This window comes from Polyodon spathula, chromosome 21 (assembly GCF_017654505.1).
Source record: "Polyodon spathula isolate WHYD16114869_AA chromosome 21, ASM1765450v1, whole genome shotgun sequence".
Lineage (NCBI taxonomy): Eukaryota > Metazoa > Chordata > Actinopteri > Acipenseriformes > Polyodontidae > Polyodon > Polyodon spathula.
Window position 1 is genome coordinate 4,930,746 of NC_054554.1, and position 13,024 is coordinate 4,943,769.

The window sequence follows — 13,024 nt, forward strand, 5'->3', positions numbered from 1 at the left end:
TCCAGTGCACATGGTCCCTGCATTAATCGACTGCCATTCACAACCTGGGATAATGATCTGTCACAGTCTGAGACACAGACCAACATGGTGAAAAATACAGAAAGCTAGAAAGTGCAAGTTAACAGCTAAGAGCCTAATAGCACAGACACGTGTACATACGCTCAATCCTTATATGCATAAAATGAAGAAAAAAAAAAAACAGTATTTGAATTGTCAGAACCTGATTAAAATGTGTTCTGGTTATTCGCATAATTCTAAGGCATCGAATAGAGAACTCATTGTATCTGCTTTGTTCTGTAAATCATGCCTGGTTCTCTCAATACACACAATAAAAATTAAAAAAACAAAACTACAATAAAACAGAAAAAACTTAAACAAAAGAAAAGCTAATTGTAATGTGTGTCTTTCATTGCTATTGCTCTAACAAAGAATGCCAATTATGATTGAAGAGTACAGATGCATGCTAATTCAAACCCTTCAGCTAACTTTATTTGTCCTCTTCTCCTGTGACCAGACTGGATCTCCTAAACACTACCCTTTTCAGAAAAATACAACTTTTCTGCATACTTAGCTGTCACTTGCAATGATGACAAGAAGATGGCTGACTCACATTAAGCAGACTTTATGCAATATTTATATATTTAAAACCTCTTTACATGTTTCTAAAATTAGGCTGTCATTGCTGTGCTTGGCTCAGGGAACCTTGGGAAGTACTATTCAGATTAACCGATCCCTGTTCCTAGAGTGAGTCAGAGAACAGTGTTCTTTTTGTGGAGAACTTTCTTACCTGTGGTGCATCTTTCCTTTTATTTAATGTTTTTTTTCTCCCTTTAACATTATGCTAATGTTACCGTTTCCTGAACCAGTTCCTCTTTGTTGCTGATTAAAAGCTTGCAGTGAATTCACCCCATCCAGGTGTATTCAAGGACAGGGCATCTGATACCTGTTTGTTCTGAAGTCGCCCGATTCCTCCAGGGGTTTTGATAAGCAGCGACAAGAACCTAAGCAGTGTTGAGGCCATGATGAAAACAACTCTTAAAAAAGTTTTATTTATGAACTAGGCTGCAAGTAATCCACTTTTCTTTGATTCTGTGGTCACTGTAATTTGTTTAGTTAAGAAACAAACCCACATGACAGTGTATGTACGCGCATAATGTAAGCCAGCTAGGATTGACTGCTCCAAAGATATCAAACACACAAACACACACACACACACACACACACTTTTAGTTTGCAACTGGGCCGATTAACCTGACCCAAGGGTTTGGCTTTCAACATCCTGAGAGATTAAGCTTAGTCGATGCTGTCAAACAGACTAATGTAAAAACGCATTTAGAATAGATATTATTCATTAACCATAACATTTGTGAAAGTGACAATATCATCTCCTGGTTCTATAGCATCTACTACGCAAATAAGCAAAGCCTTTTGCAGTTGCTGATGCATGGTACCCACTGGAGGAGATACATGAAATAGGAAAAAAACAGAAGTAAAAGGGTTAATCATGATGTCTGGATATAAATGAACTCACCTCCCAGATGTGTTCCGGAGGATGGCCAGTGCATCTGGAAAGCCGTCCATGTTGTAGTCACCCAGGTGCAGGGTGATTGGGTTGTGAAGGGCAGATGCTTCAAGAGGGACGAAGCTCCACAGTGTATCTTTTTTCTGGAAGTCTGTTAAGATTGGAATCCACTAGAAATGGAAGAAAAAATAATGTTGGAGTTTATAGGAGCAGAAGCAGGCTATGTAAGCCAGGTGAGGACTCACAGACTGTGTGACTTGAGGGTGATGTAACCTAGTGGTTTGAAATTGGGAAAAAATTTAAAGAGTATATCGAGGCATATTATTTTATCACCTGTATCCCATTTTAGAACATATTAATACACTACCCAATATCCCAAATCAAACTTTTAAAAAGTTTCTCAATACATTATTCCCAGTGCCGATTAATGAAGAATTCTGAAAGCGGGCTACACCGACACACACCATACGACCTACAGAGAGGAATCGATACACACTACCCATCATCCTCCTTTTCTCTCCAAGGTAGTCATTGTTAAATTGATAACCACCTAGAACTAAATAAATGTTGACACAAATGAGTAGGTTTTAACACAATACTACAAGAAAAAGTAATTCTGTAAAGCTGACATGCCATCACAGGACTACAGGTCAAAAAGCAGGCCTCATGGGCACCCCAGCTCTTACTCAATAAACCTTTTAGATATCTTTTCAATTCTTACTCAGCTGCTTATCTCTCAACATTATGTACCGCGGGAGATGTAATATGCTCCTTCAAGTTGTGGAGTGGTTTTGATTTTGAGCTGTTTAAAAACACCAGGATGGGAGCCAGAAAACAAAATGAACAATATCTCCAGGACTTGGGAGATCCTTGAGCAGCTGCTCTTTTTCAAGCTGGGATCCAACTTTAACTAACACATGAACTCACCTATGAATTTGTTACATAAACTATAAAGAAGGCACCCACAAATCTAACTGGAAGCGTGTTATCTGACTACATGATTGTTTTCAATGCTGCCGCCTGATAAAGCACATAGTTATATAGAGATTTATTTGTAATTCTTCATGACTAGGTTTGCTATGTCGAATTCCCCAAAAATATCAGTTCGACTGAAATACACTTGGTCGAACAGGGCGTGATCACGTTATCCCCTATGAGGGCAGTGCGTGTGAATCATAAATGTAGAAATTCTGAAATCGATGTAAGATTATCCCAATACTGTGCCAACCCATAAAACAATAACAGCAAGGCTGGAAAACTTAATGAAAATCGCGCTGCAGCTGTTCAAAAGGGAGAAAAAGTTCCAATTACCATAGGTTCGTGGATCCCAATCCCCAATCTTCCCATTGGCGGAAGGCTTATTTCACTTGACATTTTTCTGTAAGCTTTTGGACTGAACGGACGTTTATGTTTTGCACAATTGTTATTTGTATGTTGGAACAACTGCACTAAAGTAAAGGACCTCTGAGACACACTTCAAACAGGTAGACCAGGCATCTCTTTTTACAGTTTAATGTTGTGTGGATACATGAATTTGAATACTTTACATTATTTAGTAATATCTGACCATATACAATTAACTGCACAAGAAGGCAAACACTAAATTACTTGTTATACAAATTCTAAACACTATTCTAAAAACATTACACTATCCAAAAATGTGTTTAATATGTATATATTTACAGCTTCACTAGCAACTTTAATTACAACCATAAATAGAAACATTTCAATACGTACTTTGATGTGTACGTGGTTTTTTTTTATTTTTTTTTCTTCTTCTTTGCGATGTTAAAACGTTATTTGCTTAATTAGGGTTTATTTGCTTAGAAATACTAACCAGGGCTGCAGAATCAGAATGTAATATAAAGAGAGTGTGTGTGTGTGTGTGTGCACGCATGTAGAAATGGTTTAAACGCTCATACTGCAAAGCGTTTAAACGTTCATAAAAATTTACCAAAAGCACATCCCTGGTTTTATTGCATGTTGAATATGATAAAAGGGTTTTCGTTAAACAAGACGTTTTTCAATGTTAATGTCTTTTTTTTTTTAAGCATAAAGGTCGATTTCACCTCTTCTTTGCTTGAATTGAAAAATAAAGATCGAAAAAAACCAACAACCCCCCCCCTGTAAATTTTTAGTATGACAGTGGCAAAAAAAACCAAAAAACAAACGCTGACAAATAATATCGAAAGTCAGTTATCTAAACATTTTTAAATAAATACACGTTATTAGTAAAAAAATTTATTGAAGTTCACTGGAAATTGATATTTTAAAATCATAGCCAACTCGAAAATGTTGAGTCAATAAATAATCTAGTTTTGAATGTCATTAGGCAAAAGAAAATGATCACTGCATTGTTCAGGGATTGACAAGTTTATCCTCTTCAATGCCAGACAGCAAACTAATGTTTAATGGACACTTTTACAAGCCTTTGTTTTTGCTGAAGTGTATACTGCAACCCTGTGGATACTAACAAATGGAGTCTTCCAAATACATATTTTATACAACATGAGCTCAAAGGGAAGAACAGCATATATTTCAATATTTTAGTAGACAGCCTCTCTAACACGTCATCTTATATTAAAAGCTACTGAGATATATGTGGGGAAAATAATTGAGAGCTACAGCCAATTCTCACATTCAGCATGAAAGCACACTGCAATCACAGCTTGGTGGAGAAAGTCTCATAAGTACTGTGAAAGAACCAAAATCTATCCATCCATACGCTATGTATTCATATAGTCATATAGTCTGCTTCACTGAACCCCATTTAAAATGCCAGTAATTTAAATGCATGGGATAGTTTACCAAGTCAAGCTAAACTACTTTGAATATTAAACAAACAAAATTGTTTGCTGCTCTATGGCATTTGATTCCATTACGATTATGTCTTGCCCAACAGGTGAAATGACTATGGTAGAATAACACTTTAAGCAGGCAGAAGAACAGAGACAGGCCATCCCATGAATGCAAGCAATACATTGTTTGTCTCATATCTAACATTGAAGCAAAACATGTATTACTTACTTAACAGTTTATTTATGTTGGCCAGTTGCCCGCTTATCATTGTAGTACTGGAAAGATTTGAATGTCTAGAGGTCTTCACTGATAAAAACTGACATTGGAAAAGAGAATAATTAAACTTGATCTCCTTTGAATATCCAGCAATGTAATATCAATGTTGTCAGATCAAAAACACAGATCAAAAGGATGGGCTTAATGCATACATGACTAAAGCTTCCCAAAGGAGAAACTCTCAAATGTAAACCAAAAAGATTCAGGTTTAAAGCTGATGCTCTGATCTTTTAACTAGGATTCATGTTTACAAACAAGCAATGCACACGACCTAGGACTTGTAGCAAATTAAAAAAGGAGGATATTTCTGTTTAAATTACAATTTAAAATCAAGCAAGCGTTATCTATCAAGGTTATTTCTCATTAAGTTAAAAGTCCATATTCAGCAATTGAAACATGTTGTAGATACTACACAATAGTAATAGCTATTCCTCATCTTTACAGATGGCCGAAAAATCTCCCTCCTTGTGTTTGTGTTATTGTCATGACAGCAAGCAACACAGGGGATTGTGTGGTGAATTTTGAGAGGAGGGGGCTGCACTTAGAATCGTGTTAGCGGAAGCTTCAACCATTACTGAATCACAGAAATAAAATATATTCCAGTATACACACCAATCAACCCCTGGATTCACTGCAAATCTATAGTGAGGGCCATAATATATCATGACAAAACACTGCAGTGAAATACAGCAAGAAACACTAAATACTGTACTGACAAATTATTACTCTACTAAAATGTTTCAATGGCAAAAGGTCTAATGTGACAATCAACACCGATTATTATCAGTTATTATCTCTTGAATAAATGTGAAAGTCTGTCTAAAACAAGAAACATATCCAGGACCATAATATAACTAAATAACAGCATACATAGAAGCAAACTACAGAGGGTGGGTTTATGTGTATGTACATATAGTTTAGTGGTTTACTAGACCTATAAGCACTTTTTAATATGTATTAAGAAACAGATGCCAGCCTAATACTCAAATCAGACTTATCCAACCAGTAATTAGTCTCATTGGACTCTGTACGTCTTCAATTGACTACCTGCTGGAACAGATCCAGGTATCCATTGAGGAAGAATGGATTACCTTATCTAGTTGCATGGAACCAACGTTTAAGCACTTTATCAAACACAGAACTGGCTGCAGAATGGGATTCCAACATATTCCAATTAGACAAAGCACTTATGTATGCAGTCTTCTGTTAAAAACCACAACAGTGGGGACGTCAGCAGGAAGATAAGACTATAGTCTCTGCAGCTTTGTAATTACATTTGAGTTTACAGTAGATTCCAGCATCAGCCGAGCTGAGACTGGGGCTGACAGAGGGTCACCCATGCCTTTATGAGGGCAATGATTTCCTTTGAGTGGAAAGGGAGTACAATCAACCACTCGTCTTCTCTGCCGTTGTGAGTGCAGCTCACAGCTGTTGCTAGTTTTTCTTCAGAGAGAAACGGCTGGGAATTAGATCCATTTGATAGCACTTAGAAAGCTTTTTTACACACCTTAAAAAACAGAGTAGTTTCAAAAGTCACTTCATTTGCTATTTCAATTATTTGCACTTCCCCATATTCCATCATTTTGTGTGGTTTGTCATTTTATGCTTCCATATTCAAACACCATAAAACAGTAAAAGGAATACAAAAATAAAATCCATGTTTTTACTCCCAATTGTAGTTGAGTTTTCATTTGCAGTTCCAGACATACATTGTCCTATAGATGTACATGCAGTCACTGATTAGAACAAAATCAACATATCTTCAATACATGTCCAACTGAATGGAATAGTGATCACTGTTATAAAATTCTTGCTGGTATGGTATTTACCAGTCACACTTATCAGCAGAAAGGAAATATGGTGTCGGGATGTCGTTCTTCAAAGCTAATCGAGATACAGTAATCCTCACTCTTGAGCTCAGTTCAACTGGAATAGATATATTGTCTTTATTTTTGTTTTTTGTTTCTTCCTTGACTATAATCCTTTTCCTCAGTGCATTGTACATTAAGTTGTTATCCCTAACCTACATCAGCAGGAAGATAAGGCTATAGATTTTAAGCCATGTTATTGTATGCAGTGAAGTGTTCAAAGCAAATGGACTTACTTTGTATTATTGTCTTTTTATTGGGAGTATTTTTGCTATAAATGGTAGACCGCAGGTGATCAGATAAGGTTAGTAACAGAATATTGAAAAAAAAAAAAAAATCTTGAGCTGGAGAGTTATTAAAAAAACTACATACACCGCATGCCCACTTTATTAGGATGTGGTGCTTTTATTAGGATGGTCCACTGTTTGCTCTGATCAAAGCCATAGACCACTAGGTACTGGAAGGTGTCTAAGGATGTTAATCCATATATTTTAGGCAACTGGTGCAGAGAGGTAGGCAGAAGATTGTACAGATAAATGCGTCCTTCAAGTTCATCCCAAACGTGTTCAACTGGATTAAGTTCCAGATATGTGAGGTGAGTGTCCATGAAAGATGCTTGTCTCTGTCAAGCTCGTAAAACCATTCTTTTTGCAGTCTGTGTGTTGACTATCATTCCTAAATTCATTTTAGAATCAAACCTGAAGTCCAAGTAGATTTTTTACAATTCTTTTTTTTTTTTTTTTTTTTTTTTTTTTTTTTAGCAAGTCAAATTGGATTAATTATTTTGCTGTTACAGTATGGATAAAAGTAGATTAATTAAACAATTTTAATCATTTAAATAACGATTCTCAGGTATGCATTTTGAGCTGCGATAGTATGCGTTTGGTGAGGAATCTACATGAAAATAATACTGTATTCATGTTTTTTGAAAAATTGGGTCGTTTTAGATCAAAACTTTAAAACAGTAAATCAAAAAAAAAAAATGAAATTGAATTGAAAAAGCAGCATCAGTCTTATTTTCAATTAGTTAAAGAGTTAACAAATGCCTGCTTTATTTGCAGGTGTTCAAAGGAGAGCATTCACATTTGAATAATTCTTACCCACCAGCCTCAAACATGTTTTATAAATCTTTCAAACGCTCAGCCGGATGGCTTTTTTATTTCAAGAAACCATAGATGCTCCCCAAACGAAGGGTCTATTATGGCAATGGCCGGAGGTAACCAGTGTAAAAGTTTTTAAACACTTAACAAAATCAGCGATAAGATAGAAAGCATTTAATTGACACTAACCTGGGTTTCACAAGAATCTACTAAAACAATCAGACATTTCTTTGCTGTTCAACTTCCTTTGCCTAAAACAATACATTTTAATAATGAGCATTTAAAATAAAAAACAACAACCCGAACATTACTCTGAGAGGCAAATGGCCCGGATTCTCCTTGGCTAAAACCAATAAATAATTAATTATTTAGGGTATGCCTCAAGGTCATATTGACATTGTAGCTGAACAAGGACAAAACAACACAAGACATTTAAAATATAAATTATAACACATTCATTAATGTCTGTGAGGAAACAATTACCCACACCATGGTGTGCCGGCGTGAGATCCACTGCAGCAACCTTTGTTTTCTTTTTGAAAACCAGAACAAACAATAAATGCAGCACAGTTGAGAAACAATACATCTCTTTGAATTTATGAATTTGTCTTGTGCACTTAGCATTCAAATGGAAAGAGTCACAATTTTCTCCCATCTGCTATCTAACAAGGTCCACTGTATTGTAAAAAGCTTAGCGCACACATCTGGCTGAAGTGTCATTTACATGTAAATGCAGTTTGTTTTTTTTTTTTTTTTTAAATCGCCCATTTTTCACTGTCACGTCTTGTAAAGATCCTAAAACACTGCATAACCTGCTTAAAGGTTTTATCCACAGCTAGAGTCTATTATAGTAATAAATATATATTTATCAGGTACACACGATATGAAAATTATGGTATTAAATAAGCAGGTACACTGATTCAACACCATATCATGCATGCTTCATTTGCTCGAGAAATTAAATTCCTATGAACATAAAAATGATAGCCTACTACTATAAAAAAAAAAGGCCATTATAACTAAACATTAATATCTGCACCACATAGGTGTTCCTGTGATGTTCCTTTGATATGAAAAAAAAAGCTATAAAACAAATCCAATCTTTGTTGTCTTCAGGCAACATGTGATTAATTTGGCTTTTTATAAGCTTTTTTGGGGGGATAAAAATGCCTTTAGAAATTGAATAGTTTCTATATAAGACCCTAACTCTGACAGAATGTAAAAGTGTTTTAAAGTATACCATTACAGCATGCACTGTCATTCAGTTTCATTCATTTAACATTTTTTTGCAAGTGGAAAATAAACATTAACATGTAAAGACAACTCATTGTTCTAGGGTCACAAAACATGTTGCTTCGATCCTATCACGTCGCAGAGAAATAGAATATATATATATATATAAAAAAAAAATTATATATATATATATATATATATATATATATATATATATATATATATATATATATATATATATATATATACATACACATACACACACACACACACACACACACCAAACACAGAATACATGTACTGCCTTGTAGTGATGACACAGACTCACTGGAGCAACATGAAGGTAATAATCCTAAAAATAAATTCAGTTTTTTGTCATTGAAGCCTTTTAACACTTCTTAGTGGTATGTTGATGACATACATCCCAAGTTATACGTGAACATGTATGTGTGGCACAAAACAGTTCCCTATTTTGTCTGGTGCTGTTTTTATACCCTTAAGCTCGAGGCAGGGATTCAAACGTGCTTACAGTACTGCTCTGGCCATCTCTATATGTTTATCCACCTTGCTAGCAGCAGCCACGTTTGTTCAATTAGATTTTATAAGCTCTACTTGAACATGGTTGTATTAATGTGATTACAAGCCTCCCCTTCAACTGCAGGTCCAAAAACTGCAGCCTGCGGCTCGATTTAAATAAGCTGCAGGGCTGAGGTCTCAAGGTTTGGTTCAGTTTATCATTACGCGACACTATACCAAACTGTTCCTAACCATCTGTGTTTTCCGAATGACACTGAGAAGATCAGCAGAAACACATCTGACCAGTGAAGACTCTGAAATGACCGTGGATGAGGCAGAGCGGATGTGTTCTGAAGCTTCTCAAAAAATATTTGCATTTCACCGTTTTTGCACTTGGCTGTGAAACAGCCGAGTGAATCCCTGAATAAAAAAAGGATTTCAGGCACAACCAGCTGACTCTAAACCTAAACATGTCCATCCTCATCTCTGTAGGGCCCAGCGCCCAGAAATTTACTGGAAGCAGCAGGGTGCAAAGGTGACATTATAACAACAATGTAAAAGCAAAAAAAAACAGCTAATACCACACTCTCAAACCAGGCCTGACATTGCACCTGTAATTGCCTTGAACAAAGTTCTAGCCCTCCCAGCAATCTTCTCTAGCTTTAATGTGCAATTCAAATGGGAAAAAAAAAGAAACTGTATTAAAATACCCCACATAAAGCAAGCCAACCATAACTGATCCCACTGTGAAGAATTCATTTTCAGTATGCTAGTGAGGGATAATAGCCCTTTCAAATGCATCAAATAGTCAGATGATCCTTTTTATTTTTTTTTTTGAGATGTAGCAAATGTACTGTATTCCAGGATGATCTCAGCTTGAGGATATTATATTCACCCAAGTTGGGTGTCGCATGATTTGCTCTTTAGTGTTTCCTACAATATAAAATATGATGCATTTTAGACTGAAAGAAAATCATAGTAATAAAAATAATATAAAAATGCCACAAAAAATGCCTGTCATCACTTATTTTACATTTATTTATTCTTTCTTTTTCCCCATTGACACCAAAGCCTGATTTACAATGCGTTCTGCCCATCAAGGCTTCTCAGTCCATGTTTCTGACAATGCATACAACCCAAGAAGCACTGAGGATGTGTAGAACAGGACATTCTCAAGTGGAAACCTCCACATATTCAACTGATCATTTTGAAATTGGATCCTTCTTGGCTATTTACATGCATTGTCAAATGTTTCATCTTTTAAATCATGGCTCACAGAGCCTAATTTAAATTAAGATCACTAAGATCAATTTAATAAACCTTATAAAGTCCTTATACAAACATTTCTATATTCTATTTAACCTGGATGCAGATCAAAGACAGAACAGTGATGGCCAGGGATATGAATGAATAACAACTTTACTGGTCTAATAAAAGTTAAAAAGGCTGGCAAAGATGATGTTGTCCCTTAAGAGTTATTTTTCCATTGAGAATACAACACATTCACTCAAATAACAATCAAACAAACATAGCCTGTGGCTTCTTTGGTCCAACAGATAATTATTGATGGAGTTAATGGCAGTACATTTAAGTAAGTCTATCCAATTTCCCCAGTGGGTAGTTTTGTGGTGAGGGCATTAACATTTATACCTTACTACACAATTACATTTTTGGATTTAAGGAATAATGTGTTTTTCATAATAAATCCACACCGCTGTAAAGATACAAAGTGTCAGGAAACTCTAACGTTTTATCCATATTACGACACACTGAATTTTAAAAGCAGGTGTGGCTGCAGAAATTGTGGAATGCATTTTAAATGGTAAACGAAACAATGGCTATTTCCTGCTTCCTTTCTTTTTAACAAGAGATGTGTTATGTATGCCTGATTTCTTCTGTTACATGGGTGTCTTCTCAACATGGGTGCAGCAGGACTGAAAAAGATCAGCTCAACTAACTTTTAGTACTGGATGCCTCGTTACCATCTGCCATTGGAACCAAGTTCATGGAAATTGGAAATCAGACTGCTGCAGATGGAAATTAACAGGACAGATGAAAACTGGTTGGAACTCGGACTGTGGGCTGGCAGAACTAGTAAACTTGCACTGACTCAGTAAAGTACCTAATGAGCGGCCAATGAAGATAAAATATTATGGTAAAAGGTAATCCATTTGCACAGACTTAAATTTTTCATGCTACAGCTCTTGAAGGAGAACACAGAACAATTAACCGCAATCGTCGACAGTCTGGTTCAATCAGTTCTATTTAGTAGCATTAGAAAGAGTGCAACAGTGTAGCATTCCTCAGTGCCAGGTAATAGCCTTGCATTCCAAACCGCACCGAACACCGTTCAACACGTACAAGAGCTCTTAAGTATTTCAATAGGAATCAAACAGCAACAGACTGTGAAAATCAAAAGATGAAATATCTAGCCATCAGTTAAAAAGTACATTAAAATATGCGATAGATACGTGTAACAAATTAACCAATGTAACAGTTTATTGTTAACCCTGACTTATTTTGCAAACCACGATTATTGATTAATTTACAGTACAAACCAGATCTGGTGAAATGCCATTTTGCATATAACAACTTATTGCTTTTGTATCTCCATTTTCCAGTTTCAGTGATTCAGTTACATGGTCTGTGTGCAGTTTGTTTCAGTAAACAAATATACTAAAGCCAAAATAATCTTAGAGACTTTCATGAAAAATGACAACACTGGAACACTAACTAAACATCTTAGTCCTGAAGACAAAATGTGCCCTTTTCATTGTCTCATTGTTAAATTCACCTTTTCATTTCTAATACGTTTTCTTAACTTTTAAATGTCTATTGGAGAACACCTCCATCCTTATTGCTGGCTCCCAGTGCACCAATCAGATAAGAAATATGAGGCAAGACCTCTACTAGTCATACCAATATTGTAGAGATGATGTAACTGGCAAAAGCAGCAGTGATTACATCTGCCTAAGGGATGTGTTTGCTTTACAGTGACCCCATACTGAAAGCATTGCTTCTGCTTACCTCCTCTGTTCCAGGTTTGTTGAGGTAGATGGCACTTCTATGGCACCCATCATCCAAACAGACAGGGAGCAGGTGGTCCTGAAAGCCATCTCCATCTAAGATACAAAACAAAGTGTAACAGTTTCATAAACCTACCGATATTCATGGAATGAAATTCCCACTTAATAACAATTCAAATGTACAGCACTGATAGGCAGCAGAGATTCATAAGACATCAGTGGAAGGTAATTACAACTCCCTTTGTTTTTCCTGCCCTTTAAAGTCACTTTATATTAATAGTACTCCAAACTCTCTATTTTTTTTCTTTTTGGCTGAGAAAGAACTGGCTTGGTGCATCTTATGAAATATGTACAATTATTTATATCAGATTCAATTTGGTAAGAAAATAGTTGGCAACACTTTTTCTCCCCATAGGGAAATCCTACAGTTTCACCCGCAGTAAGATTAGTACAGATACTATCCAACAGCGTTTGTAAATAAGGTACAGTGGTTTTTCCATATGGCTAATGTTTTTACTGGCATATTGCCTGTAAGAAACACAACGCTACTTTGAACAAGTGCCTGCCAAATTAAGTTACAGGGGCAAAAGGATCAGGGGATGGTTTTGGTCAACCATTAAAACTAAAAAAAATAAGCAGTTGAGAGATATGGGGCCTGCTTCAGAGCATTTCTTCACATTCCCA

The 13,024-nt window shown here is 35.9% G+C and overlaps 1 protein-coding gene across 3 annotated transcripts in view; it reads right to left on the reverse strand.

Moving 5' to 3' along the window:
- The window catches only part of itfg1 (integrin alpha FG-GAP repeat containing 1), an 84,688-nt gene that overhangs the window by 46,324 nt on the left and 25,340 nt on the right, over positions 1-13,024 (reverse strand). For all 3 annotated transcript variants that reach the window (XM_041222237.1, XM_041222236.1, XM_041222238.1), the window contains exons 9-10: positions 12,342-12,436; positions 1,532-1,692 (exon numbers count right to left, since the gene is read on the reverse strand). In XM_041222237.1, the coding sequence (XP_041078171.1) occupies positions 1,532-1,692; positions 12,342-12,436 (256 nt within the window). The remainder of the gene's footprint in view (positions 1-1,531; positions 1,693-12,341; positions 12,437-13,024) is intronic.